We start from the raw sequence: 17,592 nt of genomic DNA, 5'->3' as shown, positions 1-17,592 counted from the left end.
TCAAGTCTGAGCTTGGTCCTGGTGCAAGATACTGACCCATATGCATAGGCACCAGGACACTAATGCTGCCTCTGTAATCACAGGCTACCCAACATAGCAATAGTTATAACCTACATGATACCACTCAGCTCCTGCACTGTGACCTGTAGATGTACCTTTAGCAGAGTGGCAGAGTATCAACTCCGGCCCTCCAGTCTAAAGGAGCTGTAGCTACTTACATTCATCTGCAGGGAGTAAGAGGATCTGGGGTAAATAACCCCTTAATAAAGAAATGTCCCTCTTATAGGTAAGATGGCCCCTATTCTTCATCTTATGAGTGAATGAAGCAAAAAAAAAATCTCAGCAGAAGGAACTCAACTACAGCCATCACCTAGGAAAATACATTAGTGAAGAAACAGTGTTTAAACTCATTCAATAGCTGCTGTTAAACAACATTTCCAGTACCCAAAAGTATTAAACGCGGCACTGTCTGGTCATCCAAAAACACATAGGAGACTAAGTTTCTTGGTCAATTTATTAACAAAATGATAAAATAAATAAATACAAATTGATCAAATGCTCCTAATATCAATGTTTTCTTACGTTCCCTACAGTATTTCTAAACACTGCATACAAACAACTCAGCACAGGCTCAAATACAGGAGAGAGGTAAGAGAACCAACCGATTCACTCACAATGTCAGGCGAATGCACAAAGCAAGAGCTCTGTAACAGAAAGAAGTCAAAAAATAAACACACTCCTTTTTAAAATTATTATGAAAAAATACAAACAATTTTACAAATATTCATATTGTGTAATAAACAATTTACACATAGTTCAGCACACCAGGTGAACGTGTTGTTTTTTTTGTTGTTGTAATTACTCAAATCGCTACAATGCATCCTCTTTTGTGTTTCATCAGTGGAAGATTTTTTTTTTCTGTTTTTTTTTTTTTCATTTTATTTTTTTGCACGCGTAAACAAAAGTCCTCCAATTTAACAGTTGACTGCAGATGAGGTAAAACACAAACACACCCCAACATACATACATACATACATACATACACACGCACAGATAGACAGACAATAAGGGTGTACAACACCAGGGAAGTTACAACTGTATAGATGAAATGTATAAACAATACTAGAAGGCCACAATCATGACGGAGTATAATGGAAATGAACTAAAACTACAATGAAACGGGTCACTGCGGAAATCTAATGCACAGCTGAGAATATGGATCATCTAAACACTAGAAGGGCGTAAAATAATGAGGTGTACAACTGGAATGAGTCTGAATGCTCCGAAATCTGCATAAATAAATATGGTCCCTATTCTTGCTCATCTCAAACATAGTAAAACACGAAATGATACAGCACTGGAGAATATCAGGGGAGGAAAAAACAAAAACAGCCTGGTTCCACTTACATGGTGCTGTAGCCATGAAACCATTAGCCAGAGTGGAAATGAACAGTGGCTCCAAATTTCACTGATATGTATTTAAAATGCATATAAAAGAAGGCTTCCTAACAGTACATTTGCAATCTCTTTGGGTAAAAGGACTCTACTATGTAAAATGTGTGCTGCTTACAAACCTCACCCAAACCTTACACATTTAAGACATCAGCCCACCTTCCTTTTTTTAAAATTATTTTTTATACCCCCCTCCCCCTCAAGCTAACTGGAATTTAAAAACATGGTATAAAGGCATAACTGAATAAACTATTTGATTGATGACATATGGATGATTCTTGCACATACAGTGAGGTGAAGAAAACTACAGCACTCGATGAAAACCGACAACATATTTAAACATAATCGCTGCCGTCCAATGAAAAGCATGTATTTGAATGTTTGCCTGTTTTAAGTTTTCTCTATGGTTTGAACCCTGTAGCTGAATAATTGTAGTGAATAATTCTGAATGAACTGACCAATAGAAATGCTCCAAAGTACCGGGACTCTCATTTTACATAGACTTTCATTAAGACAATTTTTGCCTTCTCCTGTGAAGTCACTATTGTGGTGATACATGTTTATCATTGGAAAGCAATGATCTGGACATGGATCTCCATTTTCATATGACTGAGGGATGGAGGTACACAACTCTTAAAATATATTTTTTAAAAACAATAGTAAAAAAAGTAATTAATAAAAATGCAATTTTCTTGTAAGAAATAAATAGGGGGCTTTCTCATAAGAAAATTGCATTTCTATTAATTATATATTACAAATTATTTACAAAGACATTTCTTTGTTAGTTATACTTTCTCCCTCTCTCAGTACTGTTCGAATGAAGATCAAATGTCCATATGTTCAAATATGTTTAAAAAGACAAAAGGTTTTCATGGGGTGTCCTTGCCTTTTTACATGACTGGGGCTGTTTGAGTATAACTGTGATTAACTTCATTTGCTAGAGATGCCATTTTTACAAGGTGTAGACATTTGTTCTTTAGACATGCAGCATGCACACCTGTTTTAGCAATTCTCGGCCACAAATGTGAAAAGGAAAACATGACACTTCTGCATAAAATAAACCCTCAAACAACCAACAACAAAAAAAAAACAAAAAAAAAAAAAACTCAAAAACAAATGCATATTAAAAAGTCTGAAAACATTTATATTAAAAAATTGCATAAGAAAGTATGGTTTGTGTTGGACTGTTTGGATGTGGTATTTGTGGTTTCTAAGTCTAGCCAGTCCACTCGCAACTTTTCTTTCATCATGGCCAAGCACAACACAGTCCTTGTGAGTGACTTGGCCGGAAAAGAAAACCCTTTCTCAGAGCTCAAATAACCAAGGCAGCATAAATTAGGGACCAAAAAAAAAACCTAAATAAAAGCAAAAAAACAAAAAACAAAGAAAACCCCAACAAAAATAAGTATTGCAGAAGTAGGTATGGAATATCTTGCGTCCTTTTCCACGGTGGTCCGAGTGAGATTATGTCAAATTGCGATGTTCTGAAAAGCAAGGTGGGCGGCAAAACTTGTAACGTGACTTTGTAAATGAAGTGTAAAAAATATGATTTTGTGTACCTTTAACACTAAGGGTATCATGGCTGAAAAGTGCATAAACAAGAAAAACGAACGGTTTTTTTTGCATCCAACAAAAAACTAAAAAACTAAAACTAACAAAAACCCATACTCATACTCAAACAGATCACAGATGACTGCACTAAAAAAAAAAAGGACTAATTCTATATTTTCACAATATAAGGATCGCATTTCTTTTACAGGTTTTAACTTGTGCAATTACTTTGATAAATACACTTTTGTTCAGGGTTCTTAAAAACAATTTAAAAATCAGAACAAAACAAAACAAAAAAAACCCTTTAAGGCAACTCCTTAGCTGAACTTTTTTTCCCCCAATTTAAAAGGGTGCAGGTGGGAAACATCGAAGTAAGTCCACAGACAGGCAGAGAAAAATCAGACAATCACACCATCAACACCACATTATTACACGCAATTTGCTCGATTTACCCAGTAAAATCACAGTCTGCAGCTGTGCTTCTGTTCTGGAGTTTGAGGACTCACTAGAAGGGCTCTATAGCCAGAGTAAATGTCACTGCAGCTCATCTGTGGGAATCTAACGGGAACACAGATAAGGAACTATGGGGAGATTATACTGTACGTAAAAAAAGGCACCTGTACAGGAAGGAGTGAACGTTGTTCCGTTTGGAAACAAAACTCTCGCGCTCGACAAGGACAGTTTTGGAAGGCCAGAAAATGCCCTTTCAGGTTACGTGATGTCGTAGTATGACGATGATAACAGCTTGTCATGATATGAAGAATGGTCACCATGTTACCCAGTCCCAGCTCAGAAGGTAACAGGTTTAAAGGAATGCTCAAAGATGATCAGTGTTTCACAGTAGAGTGGAGGAACTGCAGCATGCCTTCAACGGGACAGCAAATAAAAGCAATGACACGGACATGAGGGAAGAGGACAAAAATAAATATAAAATCACCCAACAAACAAAAACATGTCCTCATACTACAAACTAAATAGCGAGTACACTCTGACTTGTTTGGTTACATCTTAGTGAAACAGTCTGAATTAACTTTAGGCCTATCCTGAAGTAACTGTGCAATAGAATTTACATGGTGTAACGAACAGAAGCACTTTTAGGCTGTTTTTTTTTTTTTTTTTTAAAGGAGTCTGATATTTATTGTTCCAAACTAATTATGATGGTCTGTCAACACAAAGTTCACAAGAAGCTCAGGACAGACTCGGTGAAGATATGTCAAATCTGGAAAGAAGTGATGTAAACATGTTTGAGGTGCCAACTGTGCAGTACCGTTAAGACGCAGGTTAACCCCGGACAACTTAAGAACATATGCAAGAGAAAGAAATACGGTGGGGGGGAGCAAACACATCAAATCTGGGTCAGATATTTTGGTCTCAAGGATGGCAAAAAGAAAGGCTCGAGGTGACTAGGAACAAAGCCTTACAGAGGAAACCCTCCACTTGCAGGGTAAGTCAGCATCACAGCTTCATTACACGTTCTTCATACTGAAGAAACGCTGGCAAGCACAATGATAAGAAAAACAGACAGGAGGTTAGTTCACCAAGCGTTGCCATATGTAACAAAGTCTTTCAACAAGTTTTTAGTGCGTTCGCTTTACTTATTTGCAGTAAGCTTGTGCTTTAAAATCAGGGTTTTCTGTCTGTCTTATTACTAAATTTGGCTCAAACATCAAACCCTCAAGTTTAAGACAGCAAATTGTGAAGTATTATTGTTCTGTATGGTTAACGTACAGGATGACTTGGTGGAAGGGGGCCGGACTTTTGATGTTTCATAGACTATGCATAAAATCTGTTAATGTATCTATAATTCTGGAGTTAGAAAAAAAGCATTTGGCAGTTTAGAATAATAAAAAAATAAACATGCACTCGTTACGCAATGCCCCCTCCTTGCAAAAAGAGAGATACTTGCATAAAGTATGCCATTTTAACACCTTCAATAACAAATTACTGTTTCAAGAAACAGAAAAGCACTTTTTTGTGAAGACTAGGAAGACCTGAATACATTTATACATTTTCATATATATATATATATATATATATATATATATATATATATATATATATATATATATATAAAGACAAAATACTCCTCAGACATGGACACCTTTCTCCTTAACAGGGAGCCTGTAATGCTTTACATAAAGGGTGCAATAGTACAAAACTGCACTCAGTCTCGATGGTGCAATATCTCCTCCCTCTTGCTCTCACCTCTGTTTAGAGCCCTGCCAGCTTATCTCTTTCCTGATGTGCAGTCTGAGGAGGTGTATGCATACTCGATATGGATCTTCACTGAGCCATTATGCTCACCTTCTACAGCTCACTCTGAAATGAAAAAGGGGGCCACAGGGTGGAGTTGGATGGATAGATGCATTATTACAGTCCTATCAGTCCTGATTTAGTCTAACAGATGCCAGAGCTTTCAAAAGCATCTATGCTTCTCGCTGCTGGCGAATACTGTTTCAACTTGTCCTGCTAAGGAAAACAAAACAAAACAAAACAAAACAAAAGAAAAAGATAGGCGAAGAGAGAAGCTTTTGGTTTTGGATGGGTCCGCTCAGGCCTGGCTGGAGACTCACAGGGGGGTGGGCACACCATGCAGTCTTTGGACATGTGTGACCTTGCCACCCTCCTCCCAGAGAAAATAAAACTAAGACAACCTAAGAAACAATCCCCATGAGTTTCAAGGGCAACTGTTGCAGGCACACACTGGTGTGATGTGATATATTAAATGATCCTCTTCCTTCATTATTACTCACTTAGTTCTTTGTTATTTTTTTATTATTAATATTATGTTTTTAAATAATCCACTAATTGGCATGACACTGTATTATAAGCCCCCCTCCCCAACACCCACTCGGGTGTACTGGTTGATAAGAACCTTAACTAGTTCACCTTGAATGTAGAAGCACTGTTGACAGTCTCACCTTACACAGAAAAAAAAATAGTAATAATAAAAAACATATTTGCGTATGTATGTATATATATATATATATATATATATATGTATAATATATATATAGATTGGCAACTTGGTGCACCAGTGCAGGGTGCAGTAAAAGTTGTTTTAAATGTTTGGGAGAAGGAGAAATGTACTTAGTTGATCTGACAAGGCTGGGCATCATTTGGAGACTTCCACATTGTTGAGTGGGGCTGGCAAAAGCTGCTGGGAGGGTTCTGAGGTTTTGCCGTTGTTGGTGCTGCTGCTGCGGTCCACATCCTTTGGTTGCTCAACCTCCTTCTTGGACGCTTCTTCGGTGCTGCTGTCATTAGCACTGGGAGTTGTGTTTTTAGAGTCAGTGGTGTTGCTAGAACTCCTCTCTACGGCCTGACTCTGAGCAGGGCTCTGCAAGTCCACGCCCCCATTTGATTTGACCTCCGTAGTCACCTCCATTGGCTCTACTGCCTTCTTTACCATCGTCTCATCACTGACTCCAGTCTTAGGGGTCTCAGTTACCCCTGATTCCCCTGGCTCTGCCTCCGGAGTGACGGCAGCGGTCGATTCCGCCATCTCGCCTACCTCGGGCTCAGCTTGTACCTCTGGCACTGTGCCAGTAGCCGGAACCTGAACACCTCCAAGTTGAGCCGGGTTCTGCTCAGGCCCCGAGGAATTGGCACATGCATGTACAGTGTCCTTGGGCTCCTGGGGGATGTCACTCTTGATCTCGGCGCTGTTGTTCTGGGACGCCTCCACCTCCATAGGCTGCGACAGATTAAAACTGTGGATGAGGCGGACCAGGTGTTTCACTTTCTCCAGCGAACCCTGCATTTCCTTCTGTCGGGCCAGGATGCTGTTCTTGGTCTCCATGCATTTCTTTGACAAAGGGAAGGAGCACATGAACATTTAAAAAAATTAAAAGGTCACTACATAAAGGTTATGGTTTATCTCGAAAAATACACCTAATTCTATTAATCTGCTAATTCCATACTTTTCCGTAGCTGTGGATGCAGCCGAACAGGGAAAACACTAAAATGTGGAGGACAAGGGGCCTCCAGGAGCAGGGTTGGAAATAAGTGATAAAGATTTTCAAAATGTCACATATGTTTAAGGCCGAGCAGTATATTGGTATTTGAAAACATATTAGGATATTAAAACTACTCCCTGTCTGAATAAACTAGCCTTTACTGCTCATACTTTCACACTGTTCTAATATTTCAAATGTAGTAAAATATATATTTTTTCTTTATGCAAAATTGACTGGTCATCAATTACAGGTTTTTTACCGTTATAGAGTTGCTGAGCTGTTTGACTCTTTGCTCCAGTTGCTCTCGCTCCAGTTTGAGCTCTGCACTCCATTTCATCAACTTCTGCTTCTCTTCTTCTTTTGCTTTTGAAGAGAAGTAATTTGACGTTGTCATATTTCATATTACTACACAAAGCATATACGCCAATACCACCCCCTCCCCATCAGGTACACTGCACAAAAGTCATGTTACGTCAAGTATTACTTGTTAAGGGATACACACACACACCAAAAAAATTAAGAGAACACCCTATGTTATAAGTTTCTCTAGTTTTACTATTTATCGGCAATGTGTAAAATAACATTTGTGTTGTATTTCATAAACAATGGACCGCAGTTCCCCATAATTCCATATAAAATGTCGCTATTTCGAACATTTATTTGCAGAAATGACAACTGCTCTAAATCAACTGCTCAAATAATGCAAAGAAATGATTAGAATAAGTAATGCAAAGAAGTCATTATTTAAATGTAAACAACACACTTGAACTTTTCAAAAATCACTATGGTGAAATAACCTTTACTGTCTAATATAAGATAGACGTGTTTTCTTGGTACACTAAGACCTTTGATGTGGTTGTTTCTCACTGGATTATGACACATTAAAATCATCAATAAGGCGTTTACCTTCTTTATATGCAATGTAGGAATGCACAATTGCCAGGGTGCCAGGCCATGGTATAGCCTCTTCTTTCTTCAGTATCTGAAAAGAGAGTTGTTGTTAACACTGAAGTAGTACTGGATGAAGCTAACCTTTGGAACACGAGAACCCCCCCACCCCAATGATTAGCTGCAAATGGTGTAGTGATGAACAACGAAAGGATTTCAATGCATGTGCTGGATGCCATCTTCCATTTAAGTGATGAGTGAAACAAAAGGACAATAAATATCAGACCATATGGAAGCTTACAAAGGAGAAAACAGCCTTATTTCAGTTATACATCAAGGGGCATGTATGACTGCTACTGATCAGGGAGAGAACATGTCTTGGATCAACGGAACTAACATTATATTTCCATCCTTATGTGCCTTTAAAGCCTGAGAACCTACATTTATGTTAGCAGGAGCTTCTCCAGGGAGTTTGGGACCCTTTGTGGCAGAGTGATGTGGTTTACCTGGTCTTGACATTTGGGACAGATCCACATGCCTTTGGGAATGTTTTTGAGGGGCGGATCCAGGCAGTCAAGGTGGTAGACGCGTGAGCACGTGTCGCACATAAGCAACTGGCCACTGCGTCTGCACACAGTGCAGAAGTCCTCATGGATGTCTCCCTGTCAGGAAGAACGGCACGTGTCAGTACCACCGCCCCTCTGTGCCGGACCAAGAACTCAAGGAGGGGGCGGGGCAGGTTGGCAAGGCAGGTGGGGAATATTTTAATCGGATAATTAATCTACACTTCTTGGTTTGAAGAATATCGTAATGGGCTTTTATTTATTACTGGTCTCAAATAAAGTCACCTGGGAAGTTTAAATACTAATAGTGCTTACAGCACTATTGTGTATTTTGATAATACGCCTTACGCTTACACTGTTAATGTGTAACAATTTGATCACATTTGCCCAAGGATGGCAAGGGACGGGGAAAGTTGTTGGGAAATGAGCCTTTGGAATTACTTAAAAGTGCTCCTTTGACCAGTAGGGGAGACAAAACACTAAGACTGTTTACTTTGTAAGGCTGCTGGCTCCATTCAGATGAAATAACAAATAGACATGGATGATGGTGTGCATGGAGGTCAGTCTGTTTTCTTACAAGGCAGGAGCAGTAGTAAGATGTTCTGCAGTACTGTGTTACGATTACTGTCCGCAGTACAGTATGAACAGGGTCAGTGTAATAAAGGAGTAGGGGCCAGTCTGTGGCATATAATATAGTGCTCTAGAGCAGAGTGAAAAGTGGGGTAACCTCTCCGGCTACTTACATCCCCGGAGCTGGGGCTGGGCTGAGGGAGAGAGTGGGGGTGGACAGGGAGGGGGTTGCCCCCGATTTCGGGCCGCTCGGCGGCTGGGGAGGCAGGGTGACTGCTGGATGGGGAGAGCAGGGGGTGGCAGCCCAGCTCCGGCCCCGCCGCACTGCTGCTGTATTTGGGAGGGCGACCTGGGTGAAATGAGACAGACGAGAAAAGGAAAACAAAAGAAAAAACAAAAACAAACAAACAAAAAAAAAAAAACAGAAAAAAGATGGAGGGGGGGAAAAGGAAAAAACAAAAAAAACAAAACAAAAACAAAACACAAAAGGTGAAATAAAACAGATGACATACATTGGTCGCAACATACCTTTGAAAGGGGGTCCTCATTGGCTAGCATGAAAATGGGGAGGAGGGGGTGTGGTTACGGAGAGCATAATAAGAGAAAGGAGGGCACAGAAAGCAGTTAGTGCACCAGACAACAAAAGCAGCATGCAGGGAGTTAGAGCTTGCACAGAGAGAGATTGAGACCGAAAGAGACACTAAATCTAGCAAAGAAGAAACCTTCCTTCATATGTGTTCTCCAAGTAGGCTGAATCATGAATCACACACTGAATTACTGAACAATAGTGCTCCAGTCTCTTTTTGAGAAACACTGTCAAAGGAGTTTGATAACAATCAAAGAATGCAATGTTATCCAATCAATGGGGTTTATTGTTTGTTTCTACTGTGAGGTACAGAGAAAACTATGCACTCCCCCCATTTAAACTCATAATTCCACTATTATAAGGACTGGCAATTAAAATCCTACAGTTCTTCCACAAGTATGAGTAAATGTCACTCATACTTGTGGGAGAATGTGTAGAATGTAAAGATGCATATGATCTACTGGTATAGACACTTTTTCAAGAAAAAGCTGAGAATTCTTAGTAGTGAGACCTTTTATGAGCAAATTATCCATTCCAGTTTGGTTCAGGTGTTGGGATAGGCTTTCATAAACTAAAGTAGAAAGGTTTTGTAAGTGTTGACTGAGCACAAAGGTTGAGAGAGGTAACAGGAAAATTTACAGACAATATGGGGTTACTAATCTTGACACATTAAAACTGTATTCAGTTAGCGGGCATGTAAAAGAAGGAAGGGCAAGTAGCAAATTTCCAAGAGACACAACACACATTTTACAAGAAGACAGCTGTATCATCCAGGTCATTTAGAAAGTAATTCAGTGACAGACCTCTCTTTCTCGTCCCTTGATGGAGCGGAGTGTTCAAATAGGTGACAGCACTTTTTTTCCTCTAAAATGATAAAAGAAGATCATTAGACCATTAGAATGTATATTTAGAAGACCAAGACATGACTGCCACTTAGAGTTTGAGCCACCCTGATAAAGACAATGATCCATACATGGTCCATAACAAGTGCATAACAAAACATCTCCATAACAAATTCCTTAAGTCTAATCAAGTCGCCAATATTTGGACTTCAGATCTGCTTGACTAACACTGACAAGACTTGACTTGGTATAAACGACTTGACTTAGACTCGAGACTTAAAAAGACTGTTTCCCATTTTTTCTGTTGCAAGGCACGCAAACCTGGCAACCCATGCAAACCTGGCAACCCATCAGAACACTGTAGACCAGCTGAGTGCAATGTACAGAGTCTCTGTATCATTATGTTGTTGATGATGATGATGATGACAACGATAGCAAGATTAAAAATAAGAAGAGCGATATGCAAGGTCTGCAGATCATAAATCTGTGATGACATCCAACTTCAGAAAACGTACAAAAAAGGTGTGGGATTGTGTCTATTTAGCCCACTTACTGGCTAGCTGAACATGAAAAAGATAGCTAATGTTAACATAAATTATGTTAGAAAACACAAAATTGATTCAAAGCCAAGTCTGAGAAGACAAAGTGTCTTCAGTGCATAAAATGGAAATTTCCATAGGAATCCTTTTGACATTCTGACTACCTAATGTGGAGTCCTCGCTATACTGTCTGCAGCTCCAGGGTTAAGATCTTTTTAATTTTGATTCTCATGGGTCTGAACTATGCGTCCGCAATAGAGCCCTATTTCCTGATTCATTTTGAGATTTTTTTAGACATTTTACAATCTCTAGGCAAGCCGGAAAAGGACATTCTCTTTGACTCCTACCCTAAATGTGAGTTTGGTTTATCACTGTGGTGCTCTTTTTTTTGATTGGCCTTTTGTGGCCTGGGTTGCCTTTTGTGCATTTAGATTGGAAGTCTTGTCTAAGTTTTTGAACCCAATTAGATTGTGAAACTAGGTCAGACAAATGTGTAAGCTACACTAACTAAAAATCATATGGAAAGAGAAAGAAAGAAAGAAACTACCTCTGGCTCAAATACAGCTCCACTATACACAGGGTTGGCTGTTGTTCTCCTTTTCCGTTCTTGCCTTCTGCTCTGAATCTCTGTAACAGACAAGCAAAGCAAAGAGAATGCTTTGAGCATGACTCAGCAACAGTTCAGCGATCACAAATTGAGTAACTTTACCTACCTTCTAAATGGTCATGTGTCACCAACCCGAGGGACACCATAAAGGCAAGTTTCTAAAGGGAAATATAAAAGAAACTTTCAGAAAGCACAGGAAACATTAACCTCTGCATTACTGCATACTGAAAGATAGCAAAATGTTTATGTTACTGAAATAAACAAATTATAAAAAACTATTATACCTGTGGACTCTCCTCTCGCTTAACCTTAGGAGTAGGGGGAGGAGGAAGAGGCAATGTAGGAGCGCTGATAAGCAACTGCTCTGAACCCCCCTGAGATTTCACAGTCTATTAATGAAAAGAAGAGAAGACAAGTTGGATGTGTTTAGATTATTCGCCTCAGCCAATAGATTATGGTCAAATGTCTGTTCCTCAGGAAAAAATGAAAAGAGAAATTTTAAATGTTGTTAAGCAGAAGGTAAAATCCATGAATGTGTGGACCCACACTTAAGTTCTACAAACCAGTCTTCAGTTTAATCTGGGTCTGGCAGACTGGCCAAATAAATCTAAAATATCATTAACTGAATAACTAAGGAGAACACTTTAAAGCTATATTCTGCTACAAAATCCCAAAGAAACCAAGCTGACCAACCTTTATGTCTGTGGTCAAGCTGCTGATCTGCAATGTTTGCATGGGGCCACTGATCACAATGCCTGTTAGCTGGGCTGTGGTTGCTCCCGTGACGGTTGTGGTGGTTTTGGGGATGGTCTGACATGGCTGGCCGTTGACTATGCGCACCTGGTGAATGGGGCCAGCTGAAGCAGGTAACGCTGGGGTCAGCTTGGTGGTGAGCATGACTGGTCGCTGGAGCAGCTGTGGAGCTGCCATCATGGGGGGAGGGGGAGCTGGGGCAATGGGCACATTGTTGGGGGCAACAGGTTTTGGACGCACCTGTGAAATGGAGAACAGAGTCAGACTTGATTGCAGACCATTATAATGAAAACACCTGGTTCTTTATTCTAATGGTGGAAATTCTGTTAGAGAGCATTCTATGCTCATAACAAGCATCATGCTAGCATGTTATTGGACTCAAGAGTCCTGAGTAATGCCAATGAAAAGCTCTGGTTTGCTGTTATCAATAAGAATAGTGACAAATTCTGCAAATTGTAAGAGTAACACCAAGGAACATATGATCTTTATATGATTATTTCAAGAAGGTCAAAAACCTTCCCACAAAACAAACAAAAAAAAAATAAAAACAGAAACTACTTCTAAATTACAGTTTACCATGCTAAAATGTTTAGATTACAGAGCTCCCAGTGGCATTACACAGCTTCATGACCTCAGGTCACTTATCAATAACAATAAAGGTTAATGAAAGGATCAGCCAAAGCACAACCAAACTTGCTGAAAGGGAGAAAGAAAAGTCAAACCAGTCAAAAGGGCAAAGTGCAAACAACAGACCAACACAAACAGATACATAAAGCACAGAAAATACTGCAACAGAAACATCCTTACAGGGTACAGGGGTACAAACATTAACACGGCAACATTCATACACACAGACAAGCTGTAAAAAAAGAGTTAAGATGAATGGAAACAGTATATAAAACAAAAACTGCAGCCAGCACTGTGTTGGAAAATGTGATGGTACCATCCAGATACAAAAGTGAACGAAAAACACTATATAAACAAGTGTACGCCTGGTTTGAATATGAGGCTTAACAGAAGAAGGTCTGCCTATGTGTGAAGGACTGTAAATTTTTAACATAGAGCCCTCAATTAATAAAGAATGAACATAGAGTAAGAAATATCAAAGCACAGCATGCTGAGCAGACTGTATTTTTACAGTCAATAAACATGTTTTGGTCAATGTGGGTCAAAGTGTCTTAATGTAGACTGACAGTTTCTGGCAACTTTGACCTCAGTGTGGTACAGCGAATTCCCTGTGTACAGCATGTTGACAACTGTGTGCGTCCCTCAAGTTTGAACCTATTTAATGTCCTTGGAGTCCCTCTAGTGGCTTCTGTGCTGAACTGCACACAGTGTGAGAGGGAAGGGAGTGGGCGGGTCTTACAGAGACGCACCTGTGGTAGAAAGGTGGGTCGAGGCGTCAGTCTAGGAGGAGGGACAAACTGGGGAACTTTGATAGGCTGAGCTGCCGTGGTGGTGGCCTGCACCTGTGACAGAACCAGTGCTTTACTTGCAACCAAAACACTGAGCAGCTTTTTTACCGATCTTTGGAAGAATGACAGTCAATGAAATCCATTGCATTAGAAGAGTTAAAAAGATTCAAATACCTTGCCATGGTAAACATTGCCAAGGATGAGCCCTTTAAGCTCCTAACATTTAACCTATACCTTAGATTCTTGGTTTTAAATCACAGATGAATGCCACTAAGCACCACGGCCAGCACATCACAGATGAAGTCATCTCACCTCTTTCAAACGAACAACCTATTCACAAAATAACTAAGCACTCTAAGGTTGAAAAAGAATATAATTTTTATAAAAGGTCATTAGCTAGACTGAAAGTTCACAGACAGTGTTTCTTTGCACTAAGGTAGGTTAAAGCTGTGTGGATTGAACCGCAGTCAGAGTCTGAGTCCTGATCTTGGATCAGTGGTTGTTTTTTTTGTTTTTTGTTTTTAAATCCTAACAAACAATTTATATTAATGGATCAGCACTCAGAGTCTGAGACATACATGTAAACACTGCCCAAATAAAAAAACAACAATAAAAAGTGTGTGAACAGTTGATGACAAACCAGCAGAAGTGATCCAAAATGAAAATAAAAAAATATATTAAAATGTAATTAAAAATTATTTATATTAATCTGCACTAAACGTTTCTCCTTCTCCTGTAAAGTTACTGTTTTATGGATACATGTTATTTATTTACTTTTTGGACAGCAATGATACAAGTCCTATCTTGTAATGATGTTTAATGTTTTCACAGAGAAAAGAAGACATTACAGGACACTGAAGGAGTCAGTTGACACTCACTACAATAACGTTCTTGGGCACAACACGCGCTGTAGCCTCTGGGTCCGGACTGGTGAGTTTGCTGGCCACTTGAAGGTTGATTGGTGTACTCTGAGAGTCGGGGTTCGTGGCGGGCCTGGGAGGATTGCTGATGGCAGTGACCATGGCGACAGTAGGGCGTGGTGTTGCCATGGAAGCAGGCATGGTGGAGGTGGCAGCTTTAAGCACTAGAGGTAGAGTCTTCGCGGTAAGGACCGGTGTCACGGTCAGAGTCTTCTATAGCACAAAAGAGAGAAACCATAAGAACCACAAGGCAGGTGTCGACAGGAAAAGAGGGTTAGAAGGAGATGATCAACTCCAAAACATACCGTTTCATAGCATTTTGTGACTTCACTGTCCATACATGCAACACTTGATGATATTAACCAAAAACGTGATTTTTACCTGCCCACTCCACTTACACATGCTATGCCTACATAATTCAGTAATCATACAGTAAGTGCATAAAGAAAAGAGACTTTTTTTCTATTTTTTCTGTATCCATTTATTCATTAAGCATGCTTCCACTTCAAAAATGTGATTTATTTATTATGCTATTAAGCTTTCCATTGCAGCATTATTAAAAAACAACAACAATCAAAATAAGCTATGCCTTGGTTATGGTTGGTAGGAGGTCACTCATGAAGCATGGGTTCATAAACATTATTAACTTAAATGTTATCTGTGAGATTTTTGTAAAACAGTGATATTCCCTTTAGTAAATGCTGTGCGTAAACACAAGTTACTGGCCCAGCGTGTGGGAAAGGGCTGCAGTGCTGATGTGACGAAATGCAACTATTCCAAGATTAATCCATATCCTAGAGCTATATACATAAATCCTGTAAGCATGACTCTCTGCCTTTTAAATCTCTTGTAACTGAGCAGCAGGGAGAAGCCTGACCTTGGAATAACACTCTCACTGTGAGGTTCTTTGGGAACTCCAGACCAAAAATGACTGCCCTCTATCGTAATTCCTTTTGAGTGCCCGACTGAGATTTTGTGTGCATTCAGCAGGACAGGAGCAGGTGCTGCTTTACCTGTGGAGCTGCCTGGTTGTGAGGAGGAGGCCCTGTGGACTGCTGCTGTGGGGGTTGGCAGGGGGGCGTGATCAAAACAGCTTTTCCGTCTGCCGCTGCCTGCACCGTCTGCAGCTTGATCTCTGGCTCCTGCTTCACCAACAGCTCCTTCCTCAACTGCTCCACTACCTTTTTCTGTGGTGGGGAGGGAGAGGAATGACATTTATATAATCTCTTCAAAAAGTGATTTTACGGATGGTTGAGCTCTGGGAAAGCGTAAGAAAATCCCTGTTGTTTCCACCCACCACCATCCTATTCTTTTTTCAAAGTCTGTAATATAGCCAGGTTTATATTCACTGGGTTTTTCTATCCACTGCAGACATGGCTCCTGTTCAGCTCAGAGACAGTCAGTGCCAAAAGATCTCTCAGGTGTGAAGCACAGTTAGAGGAACCTATTCAATGAAGGCCGTGGGAGTCACTCCACATACACACACAGACATTGAAATTCATCTCACACACTCCACTGCCTCAGAGCTCACTGGAGCCAAAGCGTACCTCTGAGAGGACTGAAACGCGTGCACACACACACACACACACACACACACACACACACACACACACACACACACACACACACACACACACACACACACACACACACACACACCTCAGTTTAGAAGATTTCTAGGCAAAGACAGCACATACAAGTTACATTCATTATTTTGTAAAATTTCGATTCATTAAGTAGCAACGCTAGATTGTACAGCAAGCACATTCTGTAAACATAAATTTATGTTACAAACTTAGGACTAGAAATGAAAGATCTGCCCATGTTTAGTAAAAGACAAGACAAGCAAATTCACCACTAATGTCAGACACAGCTGAAATTTGGCCTCCTCCTTTAACCCATCAGTGCACTTAACACACACATACACATTACTGAGCAAACACAGAGTGATATAGTGAACACAAGTGCCCAAAGCAGTGGGCAGCCATCGCAGCGGTGCCCTAGGAGAAGAGAGGGTTAAGGGCCTTGTTTAAGGACACAGCAGCAGTGGGAGTTTACCAAGCCTGGGTACATTTTGTGGCCTGCCTGCATGACAACATTTAAGGTGCTCTAGAACCTGTACTTATTCTGGCATAGTTAAATAATGAGAGTTAGATACATGGACGCGACTGAACCAGGGCTGCGCAATATTTAATTTCAGCATTGCCATTGTGATCTACGCATGCACAATGTCCACATCGCAGGATGAGCAAAGTTACTTAAGGCAAATTAAATCGAGCATGTCATGTCAACATTTTTGCTGCTTGGCAAAAGGAAAGTTTGCACTGCTCTCATTTTCCATGACACATCTACTAGAGGCAGATTTTACCTGCCCAATAGCATTTATTTTACAGCCAGCCTGGATACGCAGTTAGTTACTAGTTATTGTGATATGCAATTTATTCATTCAGAGAACAATCCACTCATTTTTGATCAACAACAGCCCCTTCCCACTAGTAATTCACCACTACAACCTGAAAATGAGTTAGGAACAGGAGAAAAAGACAGAAGGGAAAGATGTACTGAATTATTTTGCTCCAAAAGGAAGATGTAGACCAAAAATAGGTCATTTGTCGACCGTGCCTTGCAGTTGTTGCCACAACACGAGGCAACATCACTTGGAAGTGACGGAACTTGTTTTTGGCACCTCAAAGCTCTGACTTCCAAATCCAATGACTTTTCCAGTGTATGAGAAAGGTTCCCAATGACCAAAGGGTTTATGTGTATTTGGAAAAACATGTGTGTCTGACCTTCCACTCTATTAATGAGGATTTCCAACTGAAAAATCACTGTTTTTGCAAACAGCATTTTCATAAATGAGAACACTGCACTGGGGATGAGAGAAGCTGTGGCTGAGGCCTAGATGAGAGGCGTCCCCTCAGTATAACTGACAACACCGTGAACACTG

The 17,592-nt window shown here is 40.2% G+C and overlaps 1 protein-coding gene across 6 annotated transcripts in view; it reads right to left on the bottom strand.

Moving 5' to 3' along the window:
- Positions 1-496: 496 nt before the first annotated feature.
- phf21ab (PHD finger protein 21Ab) overlaps positions 497-17,592 on the bottom strand; it is a 33,515-nt gene continuing 16,419 nt past the window's right edge. For 3 of the 6 annotated variants that reach the window (XM_072672308.1, XM_072672309.1, XM_072672311.1), the window contains 13 exons: positions 15,659-15,832; positions 14,604-14,858; positions 13,687-13,779; positions 12,251-12,550; positions 11,842-11,946; positions 11,664-11,715; positions 11,498-11,577; positions 10,373-10,433; positions 9,157-9,332; positions 8,357-8,512; positions 7,869-7,944; positions 7,222-7,325; positions 497-6,811 (listed from right to left, as the gene is read on the bottom strand). In XM_072672308.1, coding sequence (XP_072528409.1) covers positions 6,119-6,811; positions 7,222-7,325; positions 7,869-7,944; positions 8,357-8,512; positions 9,157-9,332; positions 10,373-10,433; positions 11,498-11,577; positions 11,664-11,715; positions 11,842-11,946; positions 12,251-12,550; positions 13,687-13,779; positions 14,604-14,858; positions 15,659-15,832 — 2,325 coding nt within the window. In that variant the 3' untranslated portion in view covers positions 497-6,118. Of the gene's footprint in view, positions 6,812-7,221; positions 7,326-7,868; positions 7,945-8,356; positions 8,513-9,156; positions 9,333-9,511; positions 9,535-10,372; positions 10,434-11,497; positions 11,578-11,663; positions 11,716-11,841; positions 11,947-12,250; positions 12,551-13,686; positions 13,780-14,603; positions 14,859-15,658; positions 15,833-17,592 lie in introns of all 6 variants that reach the window. The other 3 variants (XM_072672310.1, XM_072672313.1, XM_072672312.1) reach the window with 3 other exon arrangements.

Source organism: Salminus brasiliensis, chromosome 2 (genome assembly GCF_030463535.1).
Source record: "Salminus brasiliensis chromosome 2, fSalBra1.hap2, whole genome shotgun sequence".
NCBI classification, from domain to species: Eukaryota; Metazoa; Chordata; class Actinopteri; order Characiformes; family Bryconidae; genus Salminus; species Salminus brasiliensis.
Note: the sequence above shows the minus strand (reverse complement) of the source record. Positions and strands in the feature narration are given on the sequence as shown.